This window comes from Lutra lutra, chromosome 7 (genome assembly GCF_902655055.1).
Source record: "Lutra lutra chromosome 7, mLutLut1.2, whole genome shotgun sequence".
NCBI lineage: Eukaryota > Metazoa > Chordata > Mammalia > Carnivora > Mustelidae > Lutra > Lutra lutra.
The window spans coordinates 38,866,212-38,881,809 of NC_062284.1; the positions used below are offsets into that span (position 1 = coordinate 38,866,212).

General features: G+C 53.9%; 1 protein-coding gene across 3 annotated transcripts in view; it reads left to right on the top strand.

The window, feature by feature from the left end:
- CGNL1 (cingulin like 1) overlaps positions 1-15,016 on the top strand; it is a 159,788-nt gene extending 144,772 nt beyond the window's left edge. For 2 of the 3 annotated variants that reach the window (XM_047736194.1, XM_047736192.1), the window contains exons 15-19: positions 8,483-8,566; positions 9,232-9,356; positions 10,310-10,418; positions 10,716-10,879; positions 11,923-15,016. In XM_047736194.1, coding sequence (XP_047592150.1) covers positions 8,483-8,566; positions 9,232-9,356; positions 10,310-10,418; positions 10,716-10,879; positions 11,923-12,058 — 618 coding nt within the window. In that variant the 3' untranslated portion in view covers positions 12,059-15,016. The remainder of the gene's footprint in view (positions 1-8,482; positions 8,567-9,231; positions 9,357-10,309; positions 10,419-10,715; positions 10,880-11,922) is intronic. The other variant, XM_047736193.1, reaches the window with a different exon arrangement.
- The last annotated feature ends 582 nt before the right edge of the window (positions 15,017-15,598 follow it).

Genomic DNA, 15,598 nt, shown 5'->3' on the forward strand with positions numbered 1-15,598 from the left:
GCTTTCCCCAAACATCTCTCTCTCTCTCTCTTTTTTTTTTTCCCTCGTCTTAGTGGCAGGGCTTAGGTAGAAAAGCTTGGGGGAAAAAAGTTTTCACAATATGAGCCAACCCCTTTCACAGACTCTTAGATCTGGCACTACCTCCAAGTTCCTCTCCCCAGACTTCTCATGCAGTGTGCAGGAGATCTGAGACCCAGGGCCCCCCGTGATCTGGCTGGCTCGCACAGATGGTCAGTTGCAGAGCTGGTCGCAAATCTCCTGGCTCCCCAAACAGGCTTCTCTCTACTGGTGCTCGGAAGACCTACCGTGTACACAAATAGCATGGTGGGGAGGCTGCAGAAATGATCAGGTTGGCCCCTGTCCTTGAGTGCTGTGTTTGGAGAGATGGAGGATGCCCCCTCAAATGGATAATTAATAACAAAAAGCAACAGATACTAAATGCCAAGTGCAGGATTCAGGCAGCTCACGAAGGAAAGGCCATCATAGCAAGGGATGATGGTGGGAGTTCTTAGAGGAAGGTGAACCCGGAGTTAGTTTTGTTTTGTTTGTTTGTTTTTAAAGATTTTATTTATTTATTTGGCAGGCAGAGAGCCAGGCAGGGGGCAGGGGGTGGGAGTGGGGGAAGCAGGCTCCCTGCTGAGCAGAGAGCCTGATGCAGGGCTCCATCCTAGGAAACCATGACCTGAGCTGAAGGCAGAGGCTTTAACCCACTGAGCCACCCAGGCGCCCCCTGGAGCTAGTTTTGAAGAAAGGGTAGGATTTAGACAAACCAAGGAGTGGGACGGGAATCCTAGACAGAATGGGTAGTGTGAATTAGGCTTGGGAAGTAGGATATTTACAGTGTTTGGGGGACAATGAATGGACTGCTGTAACTTGATCGGGTTCTTGGTTTCCATAAGGGAATAACAGGGGGTAAGTTTGGAGAGGCAGGTAGAGGGTATTGAATGGACCCTATCCTGAAGACAGTGGGGAGCCTTCGAAGACTGTGGAGCAGGCAGTGAAGCATACACAGAAGCATACATTAGAAGATTAATGTGGTGGGGTTGGGAGTAAGAATAGCAGAAAGGGAGACCAAGAGAAAGCTCAACTGAATTGTTCCCTGGGACAGAGAATAGAAAAGGCAGTTATGAGATCAAACATCCTATCCGTTGTATGTTTTTCCCCCTTCTTGTGCATACATTTGACACTCAGTAAATGCTGGGCACATTATTTGTGAGTTCCAGCTGTTCTTTTCCATACATGCTCAAGATATAATTTTTTAGATGGATGGATTCAGGAAATCCTAATGGGAATTTTTTTCCCCCAAACTTTTTGGATGTTTGAATTTTGTTTCTAAATCTGGCTAACATGGAGAAGGCACGGATTTAGACGTGATAAAATTGTGTCTTACTCTGTAAAACAGAGGTGAAGCGTTTATTTGTTTTCTCACCCAAATGTGGTTTCAAACCTGATTCAGGAGGTTTCTGACTTGTAAGTTGAAGGAAAATTGATTTAAATACTGGGTATTTCACCGGCTTTGTTCTGTTTAAATCCAGAAAAATCCTTTTTTTCTCTCTTTCCTCCAAAACCATGTCTCCATTTACAATTGCTGTCTTTACTGAGGATTTGCTAAGTGCCGGGCCCCATGTCCCCTGCCGTGCATGCTTTTGTGTCTTTGTTTTCGGCTGTGAGTAAGTGACCACCTAGAGGCTCCTGAAGCTTGGAGGTCCAGCCAGGATTTGACTCCAGAGCCTACTGCCTCCCACCTGTTCCCATCATTCCAGCATCAGACTTAAGACTGGTAAAGACCTCTCCAAATGCATTTGGGGCCTCTATTCCCAAGTTAAAAATAAGGCCACGGTGTCTCTTAATATGGATGAAGATTAATGATCTTCTCTTGACTGTTCAGTGACTCCAGGATTTACACAGTGAAAGAGAGGCCCAGCATTGGTGTTTTCGAAATGTGTCCTACAGGCTGCTGTTCTAGTTACTGGGCACTGCCATGCTGTTGCTGGTGGCTGAGTATAGACAGTTAATAGTTAGGGCCGGGCCTCCGTGGAGAGGCGCTTCCCTGGACGTGGAAGCTGAGATGACCCAGTCCAGTGGAAAGAGGGTTCTTCTAATGTAGGCAGCTGGCAGACAGGAGGAAAAATACCAACTCCAGAGCTCTGGGTGGCTTTACAGTCTTCCCAGGGGCTGAGTAAGGCTTCCCTGTGGCTTTGGCAACATCAGAGTGAATCCCGGTGGATCAAGTTGCGGCCCTCTGCATTCATTTTTAGAACCGCGCTCTGGTGGTCAGCTCACCCCTGCTCCATGGTCTGCACCAGGGTCATGCTTCCCGTGGGATATGGTACCGGGAAGTAAGGCTCTTTGAGCAGCCAGTGACTAGAAGATCAAAATGGGGCTGCTTTCCTTTGAATTGAAATGATCCTGGTCTCAGAACTGGCTCCAATTGTACCGGCAGCTTAAAACCCCTTGTGTGTAGTTGGTTAATAATGATTTTCCTCTTTTAGGATGGAGGATCTTCCTGGTGTTTTTAACACCAGCAAGGAGTATAGGTCCCAGACCCCCTACATACAGCCCAATGGTAAACACAGGTGATGGGGTGAGATGTTGTTATTAGCGATCATAAATATCTCGGGTTTCTCATTAACCTGGAAGGCAGCTGCTTCTAATCCTGAGAGCTGGCTCAGGTCGTGGCTGCCTGACATAAAGCCTGCCGGAATCTGATACTGTTATTTCCGATCAAAATGCTCGGGGTTTAGCATTCCTTCAGTCCAGCTGTGATAAACTGTTGCCTTCAGCTCCTGTTCTGTTTTTAATTTGACTGGAAAGTTTTTATTCGGTCTATTTAGTATCGTTGAAGGGTAAACAGCATGGAAAGCATAAGCTTATATAAAGAAATGTTTTCCCAGCCTCGGATTTACTTCTCTGGTCTCTAGGAGGAAGCTGGCCAAGCCAGAGGCTCTTCTCTCTCCCCTCTCCCCTCCCCTCCTCTCTTCTCATCTCATCCCTTCCCTTCCCTTCCTTTCTCTTCCCGACAGTGGGGCTCAGGGTGAGAAGGAGCTGGTTTGGAATTTTCTCAAGTCATCGGGCCGGTCCTAGGGATCTCACTGTATTGAGCAGAACTAAAACATTTCTGGTTTACGGCGAGACCCAGCCTTGGGAACGTTGTCCGTCACTCCAGACGATATTCCTTGTATAAGGCTCCAAGTAGTGGATTTGTTTTGGAATTTTCTGTCAGACTGTTCTTATTGAAGAAGTGAAGGAAGCCTCTCCTGCTTGCTAAAACGCCTGGTTTGCAAAAAAGGAAAAACGGACAGCCCAGTCCCAGCAACTGTGAAGTTTTATGGTTGCGCACTTGTTCCTTCCTGTTGTTCACTCTGATTTATTTTGCACGTCCATTTTAATAGCCATCTTTTGAGGGGAGGTAGGGGAGTATAATGACTGTTTTGTTTTATTTTGTTTTGAGGGGGTTTTGGGGAGCACCATCATTTGCCTAGGACTCTCCAGGGAGGGTTTTTTTTTTTTTTTTTAAGATTTTATTTATTTGTCAGAGAGAGAGAGAGAGAGCACAAGCAGAGGGAGAGTCAGGCAGAGGGAGAAGCAGGCTCCCTACTGAGCAAGGATCCCGATGCAGGACTCGATCCCAACATCATGACCTGAGCCAAAGGCAGATGCTTAACCCACTGAGCCACCCAGGTGTCCCTCCAGGGAGGTCTTGAACCTGAGGAGACCTCTGGGATGCTGCCCCCTGAGTCCTCCTCTGCACTGGGAGGCCCATTTCCTGGCAGGACTCAGATTTTCCACTCAGTGGCACCGAGGGAGGGAGACTTCAGCCACTGGCTGCTGCTTTGAGTCACAGGGATTTCCCTGAACCCCTCCCAGTCTGGGCCCAGTGCCGCGTGGCCCCTTGGTGGTCCTTGAGTCCCTCCCTGGAGCTTGTCTGCCTCGCTCCACTGTGGAAGTCCCCGCCAGAATGGTCTCTCCTTCACTGAGAGACCTGGGTCTTCCATGTTTGATGGGAGGCAGAAAAGGAGTGAATGATTTTCGGCCAAAAAGCCTGGGTTAGAATCCCAAAGCTGCTTCCAACATTCCTGAACCTCCCACCTGGGAAAGGGGTGATAACATCTGCCTCAGGAGGACTGACGGGCCCAGACATGCCTAGGATGCTCGCATCACCCCGGGCATGTCACCAGGGGCTTTGGTTCTTGATGTTTCCCTCCTTGGTCCTCGGGCCTGGAGCACAGCTGCAGAAACCAGCACCCGACGGCCTAAAAGCAGATGCCGTAGACAGACAGCTACAACCACACCCTCTTCGCTCTGCCGCCCTTCTATGTCTTTTGGTATTTTTCAGCCTAATGCCTCACAGTGACTAAATTTCTAAATTTCTTTCTCTCTCCACAAGCCCATAGTTCTTCCTCATACCCCACTTCTGGGAAAATAAAGTCCCTTTCCTTCGCTTCCTTCCCTCCCTCCCTCCCATGCGTCTGAGTTACGGGAGCCTGCCCCCGCGAAGTCCTGCACTATGCTCTCTCTCTCAGAGGCTCAGAGAAAGTTCTGTCCCCTGCCCACCCCACACCGTGCTGCCCCCTGCACTGGGCCTATGTCCTGATCCTCCCCATACACAGTCTCCCTGGCCAGCTCCCTTCTTGTTACTGCCCAGCGTCTGTAACTTGCCCCTTCCATGATTCTCGCCCTTGCCTGTTAATAGGTGCCAGGCCCCACTACTGCAGTCCTCTTAAGGGCGCTCATGTCCCCAGCCCTCCAGTTGTGGCTGTCATCTCCTCACCACTGGAGTTCGAGGAGAGATGCTTACCTATCTCTTTGCACCCAGCACCGTCCCAGTTTCTGTACTTGGGTTCCCCTCTCTGCCGAGCCCTCCAGAGCCGACTTCTTGTCTGGCTCAGGAGCTTTCCCCCAGGCTTCCTTCTGCCTGACCTTCCTCAGTCCTCAGCCTTCTTGGCTTGTGGGACAGGGCAGTGTCCTGGTTTCATTCCAGTCTCCCCTAATGGGAGATGGGCAGGGGGAGGGGTTGTTCCCCAGGGCACAGCTCTGGGGTCTCCCCATTCTTCATACAGTTCTCCTTGGGGACCTCATCTGGCCCGTGGCTTCAGCTGGTACCACCTGGTGTCCGCACCTGTCTGCAGCCTCTCCCGGACTCTAGGGGTGGAAGGGGCCGGCACAGGACCTGCCTCCTCCGGGGGGTAGGGGTGAGGACTAGGTGGACAGCTGTAAAAATGCTCAGGGCTTCCCTCAGTAAGTGCAATCCGAGCTTGCTCTTGTCACCATGTAATAGCAGCCCCCGTGGGACTGTTCCCTGTCTCCTCGCTCTTAACCTGCCTGTCCCTTGCCCCTCCGTGTCTAGTCCAGTCCTTTTGGTTTCTCCAGCACCCCGTCCTCTTGCTTACCATCGCTCTGACTCACCAGTAGCCCTGGTCTGGGAAGCTGTGTTCCCTCCCCTGCCCCTTTCTCTAGCCTGCCTGAGCCTGGCCTCTCAGGTGGGTCACAACTGAGGGGTCCTTTCCCTGGCCCTCTATGCCTGTGCTGTGGCCACTGCCGTGCCCCGACATGTATGGGTCTTATTCTTTTGTCCCCCATGAGGCTACAATGAGGGCAGGTCCTGTGTTGGTCTCTGTCAGTGTCCTAGGGCTGATAACATCATTGGAGCAAAGGAATGAACCCATCCTGTCACCCATCCCGTCATTCCAAGACCAGTTCTGCCCAGCATGCACGGACGTGCACGTCCTTTCCCGGGACACTCCTTGGTGTCTGGAGAGATGGGGTGGCTACTCCGGCGGGGGGATGGGGACAGGGGCCTCTGGCTTCTGCAAGGGGAGAACCACACAGCACCCACCAGAATGTGCTTTCACTGTGTGACCGGCCACCTCAAAGGGCCTTTACAGGCTGATTCATTCAGGTGCCTTGTGTTAGAAATGAGTCTGCTTCCCGGACGTGAGGTGGCTGAGGTCACACACAGGTGAACTCAGAGCCAGAGGAGAAGCTGGGCCTCTGCTGCTCGGCTGGGTAATGACTTCCCATCACAGTGACAGTTTAACTGTGTTCCGGGTGAAGACCTGGCCTCCGCCCTTGGGGTGTGAACCAAACCCTTTACCCCCGGCAGGAGGCACAGGGCAGTCCCGTGGCCCAGCGGCACTGACGTCCTCCATGCTCCTGTGGGGTGTGTCGGCCGGTTTGGAGGCCGGACTTGGAGTGGGGCTGTGAGCCCGCATTCGTTAGCTGTGGACTTTGTGCTCATGTGGCAGTTATTGGAATATTCCAGCACCTTTGGAATAGCTGCTTCTCAGGGGCTCTGGGGCCAGACAGGTGGGAGCTGGGCCTTGGACGGAATTCTCCATGCTCTGCCGGTTGACCCTTAGCATCGCTGGCATTTTTTCCCTGTTGCTTACATATAAGGGTGCCCTAAGGAGATTGCCTTCTTCCCAGGTCTTGGTTTTTACGTGACCGCTATATTTGAACCCTTGATCTGTCTGAAGCCTTTGCAACAGGTTGGTCCAGATTGCTGAAGCCTTTGCACCAAGTTGGTCCAGAGAGCCAGGCAGGCAGAGTAGTGGGCTATGAGTAGGCTTGGTGTGGGTTCTATTCCTGCTCTCTCTGGTCACGTGTATCACCGCCCCTGGCATCAGTGTCCCCTGCTATAGAATTCTGAATCCCCCTGACTTAGAAGCCTGCCAGTCAGAAATGCAAAAATGCTCACTTTTTTTTTATGTTGGCCACACGGGGACTCCATTACCCGTGGGCAGAGGCCCAGCCTCCTCTAGGTCCAGACCCCACCCATTACCAGCCTTGTTCCTCAGCCCTCCCAGTAACGCACTCTGGGCCACGCACACCATGCTGCCTTTCCTTCCGGGCATGCCCCGTGGCAGGGATGGTGGGAGATGGGAGCGGATGCAAGCATGGCCCAGCATGACCGTGTTCCCTCTTATTCCCATATTAGCCACCACCACCCCCGCCTCCCCGCTCCCGCCCCAGGCGGAAGGCAGGGGAGGGGTGTGCTCTTCCTTTACTCCCGCTTGTACAGGTGGTGAAAGTGCAAGTGGAGACCAGGCTGCTGAGACCATCACAGGTGCACTGTAGGCATCCAAGGACGGTCGTGGGTGCACCTCTTACCCAAGCTAAACCCCCATCTTATGAAGGAAGGGGTGGTTTTAATTTGCTGCTTCACCCTATTCAGTTCTCCCAGCTTCTTCAGGCTGCCCTCTGCTGGACAGTCCTGGGAACAGGGTCTGGGGCTCCAGTCACTGCCGCCCAGAAAGCCCTGGGGATTGGGAAACAGAGGCAGGCTGTGGGATTTCTTTCTGGGGACTGCTCCCCTAGGCCCATTTCCTGTTAACATAGATGAAATCCTTTGTAACGCTCAGCCCTTGCCAGGTCACCTGCAGCTGTCTGGTGTTCTGTGGACTTTTGTTTCCGGCCCATGAAGGGAGCAGTCTAGCAGCATCTTGAGATATGCTAAGGGTAGAAGACTTTCCTGAAGTTGAACGTGTCATGCAGCAGTCAGGAGCTCAGAGGAGTGCTAGCTCCCGCTCTTCCTAGTTGGCGTAGATCTCGGGCAAGTTGGATCACTGCTGACTCATCCCCGGACGAATGATGTCTGGACGCTCAATTTTAGCACCAGACATCCTATGCCCTGAGAACATCATTCGAGCTGGGCGAGCTGGCCAGGGTGGTTGGGCACCGTGTAAGCTGATGAGCTCCACTAAGCCCCAGTGCCATCTGCAGAGGGAGGATTACCTACTTCCCGGGGTTGCTGTGGGGACTGTGGGGACGATGATAGTGCTTGTGGAATGCAAAGCAGGTGAATCCACTTTTCTGGAGCTGTCTTCACACAGTGCCACAAATGGGGTTGCCTAGAACAGAAATGTATTATCTCACAGCTCTAGAGCCCCAGAGTCTGAAATCAAAGTGTCAGCAGAGCCGTGCTCCCCTTGGACCTGTAGGAGAATTCTCTGATGCTTCTTCCGGGCTTCTGGAAGCTTTCTGGCTCTTTGGCAGTCCCTGAAGATAGATGGCTCCCTCCAATCCTCCATCCTCACGTGGCATTCTCTCCGTGTCTCTCTTCAAGGGGCTAACTTTTCTGGGTACATGTCTGTCCCTCAGTCCAAATTTCCCCTTTTTATAAGATCTCTGGTCATACTGAACTAGGGCCTACCCTAATGACCTCACTTGGGCTCAGTTACCTCTGTAAAAACCCTATTTCCAAATAAGGTCATATCTTAGGGACTAGGAGGTAGACTTTAGTATACCTTTCTTTGGAGGGGGGCACACCATTCAGCCCATAACAGCAGGGTTTGTTATGACCGTTACTGTCGTTTATGTCCTTGTCTTTGCAATCATCACAAAACCAAGAGTTTCTAAGCAACAGCTCCTGCCCCAAGAGGAGATAGCATGATGAAGAGAAGGTGGCTTGGTGGTTGGAATTCTGTCCCCTGGATGCAGAGACAGCCCCTCTAACTGCGGGGCTTTGTTCTCCTTGGTGCAGGTGGAGCAGATGAGGGCCGAGCTCCTGCAGGAGAGAGCCATCAAGCAGGACTTGGAGTGTGACAAGATTTCCCTGGAGAGGCAGGTAAGGCTGGTCTTGGATTAGACCCCCCCCTCGGTGGGGTCTCCTTTGCATGGCACCCCAAGAACTCTGGGGCCTAACTCACCTGAGAGGTGGAGGTGTTCTGAAGGCCTTTTCCAGAGAGGTTTTGCCAGTAATATTAAATCCGCTTGGAGACTGAGCAGCTGCGGGGGAGGACTTGCAGGTGGCGTCTTTTAGATCCTAAGAACCTAGATTCTGACATAAAGGGAGTGAAAAAGCCATGCGTTGCCAACAGAGCTTCCTGGAATCGTTTCTTTTACATGCTATTCATGTAAACTCTTTACCAAGATCATATGATATTGGCGCAGGAGCTGGTTTCTCCTGCCATCCCCACCTCCCACATACGTTTATACAAAAACAAGGCCACGCCTGTTGGCCTGACATCCAGGAGCCCTACGGCAGCCAAAGATTTCACTTGGGCTCACAAGGGAATGTGGTAGAATCTCTTCTCCTAGCCTGCCAGGAGCCGTTGCAAGGCCTTTCCCTGGAGACGTGCCTGGCTTCCCCGGGTGCCCCGGGGCCAGGCTTCCTGGGTGGGGGCCGTGGTCCTTGCAGTGGCTGACCGTGGGTGCGCCCCAGCCCGCACTACCCTGCATGGAGAGCGTGGGAGACGCATGAGCCCTCACAGCACCCCTGTCTGATTCCAGAACAAGGACTTAAAGAGCCGGATTCTCCACCTGGAAGGCTCCTACCGGTCCAGCAAGGAGGGGCTGGTGGTGCAGATGGAGGCCAGGATCGCTGAGCTGGAGGACCGTCTGGAGAGCGAGGAGAGGTGAGACTGGCCGGCCGAGGTGCAGAGGCCTGGCAGGCGGTGGTGGTCTCACTGCACAGAGCGTTCCCATTTGTGTCTCTCCCTGTCCTCACGAGCCTTCCTCTGAGGAAGGTAGAGCAGGACAATAGATGAGGCAAGCAAGACCCAACCCAGTAAGCACTGGGAAGGTAGGCGGCTGAGTGTTGGCCAGCGGACTACAGCGCAGGCCTCCCATGCCCGAGCCCCCAGCTACCGCACTGCTGGCTGTTTCCACCCCTGCAGCACACCAGGCTGCCTCATTGGCTACTGAGTCGGAGCTGGAGTTGAGGCAGGGGGCCGACTTTGCCCCTGGGGCCAGAGGTTTTAGAGCAGAGGCCCAGTGCTGGCTCAGAAATGGGCAGGACCCCCATAGTGGGTGGAAGGCATTTGGGATCAGAGGGCTGCCTTCCTTTCCAGCAGAATCTCTGCAACCTAGCTCTGAGATCATAGCCTGAGGGCCAGCACCAGGTTGAGCCTGGCTGGCCTCCGTTCTTACTCCTGGCCCCTCAGCTTCCTGGAAGGGGTGAGGCATGTGTGCACAGAGCATTGTACATTATCTGTTTTTAGTAGGACCTGGGGCTGGGCTAGAGCAGCCTGGAGCAGACCTACATTGCTCATACTCCAGCAGTCGGGGACCCCCCTCTCTTGTAAAGTAAAGCTTGGGACTGGAAGAGCTCGGGGCAGCTCCCATCCCAGCTCTGCCTGTCGCTGGATCTGCAGCCTCGGGCCAGGCGCTCCCCTTTGTGGAGCCCCCATTCCCTCACCAGTCCGGGGAGCAGCCCTTTCCTCCCAGACTGACTGCCATGTGTCTCCAACCCTAAGCCATGAGTTGACCAGGCCACCTGGCTGGAGCTTCCTTTCCTTCACAGCCTGGCCAGGGCCTCCTGTGGGGCTGGATGAGAGGGTCCTCGGTTGTGTTCCCCCTGCCCTTCCAGGGACCGGGCCAGTCTGCAGCTGAGCAACCGCCGGCTAGAGCGGAAGGTGAAGGAGCTGGTGTTGCAGGTGGATGATGAGCACTTGTCGCTGACCGACCAGAAGGACCAGGTGAGGCCCCTCATGGTCAGATGAGACTTCCTACCCCAGGCAGGCGGGCGGTAGAGCTGTGGAGGCTGGTCCTGTCCTCCCCTCTCCCGAGGCACGTCGTGGAACAAGGGGGCCTTTCCAGCCTACTTTAGCAGGGGATTCAGCGAACCCTGAGCCCAGACGGTTGCTCCCTTGCTGTCCCGTGGTCGCCTGGGGAGACGCGGCTGGACTGCGGGCCCCTCTGTGCCGGGCTCTCCCCGCCCCCGCCGGGCTGGGCGGCCCGTTGCGGTGCTCAGCCTACCTGCTCTCCCCGTGCAGCTGAGCCTGCGCCTGAAAGCCATGAAGCGACAAGTGGAGGAGGCAGAGGAGGAGATCGACAGGCTGGAAAGTTCTAAGAAGAAACTGCAGAGGGAGCTGGAGGAGCAGATGGACGTGAATGAGCAGCTGCAGGGGCAGCTCCACGCCATGAAGAAGGACCTGAGGTGAGAGCGGCGGCCCCGTGGTCCCCCGGCGCCGAGGCAAGCGCGGTGCTGTCCAGGCGTGCTGTCCAGGCGTGCTCACGGCTGCCGTGCGACGCCGGCTCCCCCTGGCCGCCGCGCGGGGTTATCCCATCCCACAGCTGAGACCGGCCGTGTCCGCTGCGGTCCCTTCACCTGTGTCATCCCCATCCCTGTCCCCTGCTGTCAGCCAGGCAGGTTTCATCCCGCTTATCCATAAGGGGAAACTGAGGCTCAGAGCAGGAGGCCTAGCTCTCACCCTGGTCCCCTAGACCAGCCCTTAGGAGTCCTGCTTTTAGGGAGAAACAAGACACAGCTTGGCTTCCTATCCTTGTGAGGGCAAGATGGTCTCAGCGAAGACAGAACTGCCTCTGATACTCCCCTGCTGTGATTGGAAGGGGTGTGGGGTCGGGGTCCCCTTCCCCACCCCAGGGTCACTGGGGTGCCGGGTGAGTTTCGGTTCACACTCCTGCATAGAGCTGAGCCTTTCTCAGAGGCTGGCTATGTGGGTAGCCCAGGTGGTTCTCTTGGAAATGGGCAGAACACCCTAGCCCGTTGAGAATCCAAAAATGGGGCCTGTCCATCAAGACCCTGGCCCCAGGACTGGCATTAGGGTGCACTATTTAAGGGGGCATCCAAAATTTTAGTAATCAAGGTAGAGAATTAATGCACTACTGTAAAATGTGAATGCCAACAACCCACGGTAAACCAACTATCAACATTTTTAATTAAGACGGGATCAGTAACAGCACCCCAGTGAGACACATTGTAGCTTGAGGTGAAAGGAAAAACCAGGACTGCTGAATTTGTCCCAGCCCTGTCCGGCCCTCCCCGGCAACACCGGCCACCCGCGGGCTGTTTGCTCCCTATCGCCGGAGGAACCCTTGGGAGCAGACTGGTTCCTGTGCTTCTGTGCCATCCCGGCGGCGGGGGCAGTGGGGGGCACAGGAGCCCCAGACCCTTCCTTCCTCCCCTGACCAGAGACCGGCTGCAGCCCAGGGCCGAGACACGTGCCTCTGTCGTTTCAGCAGACTTAAGAAGCTGCCGAGCAAGGTGCTGGACGACACGGACGACGATGACCTCAGTACGGACGGGGGGAGCCTCCATGAGGCGCCGCTGAGCTACACCTTCCCCAAGGACAGCACTGCCACCAGCCAGATCTGAGGCTCCTCCCGGGGCTGCGGCGGCCGCCGGTCATGCCTCGTGGGGCCCAGCAGCCAGCCGCCCGCCGCAGGGAGCAGGAGAGGCAGCGTCTACGCAGGGCGGACCCCGGAGACCCCCGCGCCTCCTTCTCACAGAACAGGCTGACTCCTCCACGTTGCATCCCTCCCGGGGTCTCTGAGTGGTGGCGCACCTCTCCTCGTCCGGGCAGCTAGCAGTTTAAATGCTGATGCACAAGGCATAGGAGCCACCACTCACTGGGGGGTTTGGAGGCTCTAATTCGGCGGGAGGGAGCTCAGGTTCTGCATAGCTGTCTGCCTTACCGTTTGCAGTGGTGCTCCTGCCCCCTCCTCCCTCCCCGGCTGAGGGAAAGGGTCCAAAATGCTAGTTGTTATCTAATAGCCATTGTGCGGGGGAGGAGATGATGTATAGACTGTACATATTTGAATCCAGATTCTCCTGAGCTGCTGCTGTTTCCACTGTGGAATGTTCCAGAAGCTTCGTGGGGTGGCTTATTTGTAAACTCCACACATCTGTCTTACTATTTTTTAAAACATGGAGCTACTAGATTTTAAGTATTAAGACGCAGAGATGAGAGAGGGTAGAACACAGACTACTTTTGACATCAGAGTTGGAGAAAACGGATTGTCATAGTGATAAGGGACAATTAATACGGAGAAGAGAAATTCAAGTGGTGTTGGTGAACAACTTACAGAAGGAGAGAAAGTCAGAAGTCACTGGTATCTGTGGCCTGCTTACTAATTTTATCTAGAATGACGTTACAATTTCTGAACCGTGCTGAGACCAATTCCCAGTCACCAACTGCAATTTCTTTGCCACAGTTGGGGCGGGGAGACTTGTAAGTCAGGTTTTTGACAGATGATGTGGTTTCCAGAGGGTTGGGGTCCTTCTGTCATTTCTTATTGGTCCTTTCCCTCCTCCACCCACGTCAGGCCTCCGGTGGCTGCTGGGTGGGGAGTGGGAAGGTGTGAGGAAGAGGCGGACGGTATCAGGAAGGTCATGGGAGAGGGAGGAGAGGAGGTAAGCAGGCGTGTAAGCCTGTGAGGAGGAAGGAAGAGAGGGAAGTTTGTGAAAGCTGGGGGATGTGTAGACAAGGGGCAGACTGAGCCGGATCTTGAGTTTATATCAGGAAAGTGAGGGGGATAAAGCTAGACAGGAGGTGTGTCTGTGCAGACTGGAAGGCTCCCCCTGACTTCCTGGGAAGAGGGACGTGGGCCAGCACCAGGCACGAAGTAACCGGGATTCGGTGAGTTCTGGGGCAAGGCCACATTGCTGGGGCAACATCACAGGGAGTGAGGAATTGGAAACTTGCAGTCTTGCATGGCTTTCCTGGTGTCACTGCCCACTGTGACTGGTCCCAGGGATGCCCAGAGACCAAGTCCAGGCACAGCCAGGCCCCCACAGGTCAGGGCCTGGGTAGAGTGGACAGCTCAGTAGGGCCATGGCCTGGGAGAGAACCACATAGGATGTACATGTATACAGGGGCAGAGAGGACTGTGTTCAGTTGGGTCAGCAGTGTCCCCAGGTATCCTAAGAGATGGCAAGCCTGTGGACCAGAGAACTCCATGACAATTACCAGAGGAGCAGGGAGCTCCAGTGCCCTACCTGCCCCAGGTCACAGAGCCCACCGAATAGGATTCTGAGTGATTGTCTGCTTCGAGGGCTGGTGTCACCAGCCCCCTTCCCCAACAGGCGGGGCTCCTGGAACCTGGATGGCCAACCCCTCCTCCTCCTCTGCTGGCTCGGAGTGGACCTTGCCTCTGCTTACTCATTTGAGGCGTGGAGAGATTTGTCCCTTTCGCCATTCATTCATGGAGCCAGTAATTATTGGGCATCCACCGTGTGTCAGACACAGTCCCTGGCATGGGGAACACAGCCGTGAATACAACAGACCCAGATCCCCTCTTGGACCGCAGGCCCATAGTCATACAAGGGGGCACAGAGGCCGAGCCCCTCCATACCCAACCCTGGAGCCCCTCTGTCCTTTTGAGGATACAACAAACCTGACTCACTGGAATTCCCAGGGGGTTCTCCAACCCTCAAAATATCCCTGATTTCCCTGCTGCTTCCACTCTCATTAGTTGTTTGCCGAGAGGTCTGCCTAAACATGCCTCAGTCCACTCATAACTACAGGTGGGAGCAGAGAAGGTCAGAGGTGAAAGAACTTTAGGGGGCGAGTATCTGTCTGGGGCTTGTGAGAAAGTCACTGTTTCTGGCCAGTTCTTGTGGTCAGTGGGAGGCCGGCTGCAAGAAGCCAGGTATGCGTGGAAAGAGAACAGAGATCCCTGTTAAAAAGCCGTGCATCCTCACGGTCAAAGATGAGCCATTGTACCTGTTAACCCAGGCGACACTCTACATGGGCATGGCGCTGGCCGTGAGGCGTGCAGTGTAGCAGGGTGGGAAGAACAGCCAGCTGGGCCTTGAGATATTTTCAAGTCCTCACTCTCCTTGCCCCGGTGACCTTGACAGGGGTGACCTTGATGGGGCAGGTGCTCTCAGTGCCCAAGATCGTCTAGGATAAATGAGAGCTGTGGTGCAAGGTCCTTTCCAACTCTGACATGCTCTTATTCTTTGATTTTATTATATACTCCCTCCCCCCATTTATTGCTTTAAGAACTAACCCTACTCAATATTTCCTTTAGCTAGCTTAAAAAGAAAAGAAAATATTTTATTTAATAACCCAATACGTGGCCAAATGCAATGCTGAGGAGACAATCGTCGTATATCTTTAAATTTTTTTTTTTTTTTTTCCTGATTCGGGAGCGTCCTTTGACAAAGGCAAGAAGCTTATTCTTTGGCACTTGGGCTTTGGGGATGTTTGACTGCTTTGGGTTGTCATGGGGAAGAGACGGTTGTGGGCAGCTACCTCCATGTACGTGAACTGGATGAAGCAAGATTGCCTTTCAATAAATGCTGTCACCCGACAGGAATCTTGACTCTGCCATTATTTTGACCCCCTTGTTTTCTCCAGAGCCCGGTTCCAGGGGCACCAAGAAACAGCCAAGGTGAATGGCTGGAGGCTGCTTGAGGAAGAGGAACGTGGTGGCATTTCATGCCTAGAACCGGTTTCTGAAATTAGAAGGGCGGGCGCGGATCCGTGGTAAACACTGGGAGAATTAATATGCCTGCAGATTCTGGTGTTCTGAGAAACCCAACCTGCCCATTTGCAGAAAAAGGCAACATGGGAAGTGTGTTCATAACTGAGGATAAACAAAACATGCCCTGTATATTCCTTGTTCCTAAACTCAAATGGGTCCTCCTGCCATCAGAGTTTACACTTGATCTCTCTTGATTGATAGCAGGCTGACCACAGGTACCGGGGTCCCCAGTTTACGGAAAGGGGTTCCTTCTCCATGAATGGGACCTACAGGGCTGGTTCTTTGTCCTCAGATAGATTCTCTGCCCTGCGGCCTGGAGGCTGATCCCTGCAGGCCCCGAGCTCCCTCTATGACCTATGGCTGCTCTGTTGGGGGTCAGCCAGGAGGAGCACATAGGGGTTGGATATTTCTTTGTTATCATTTC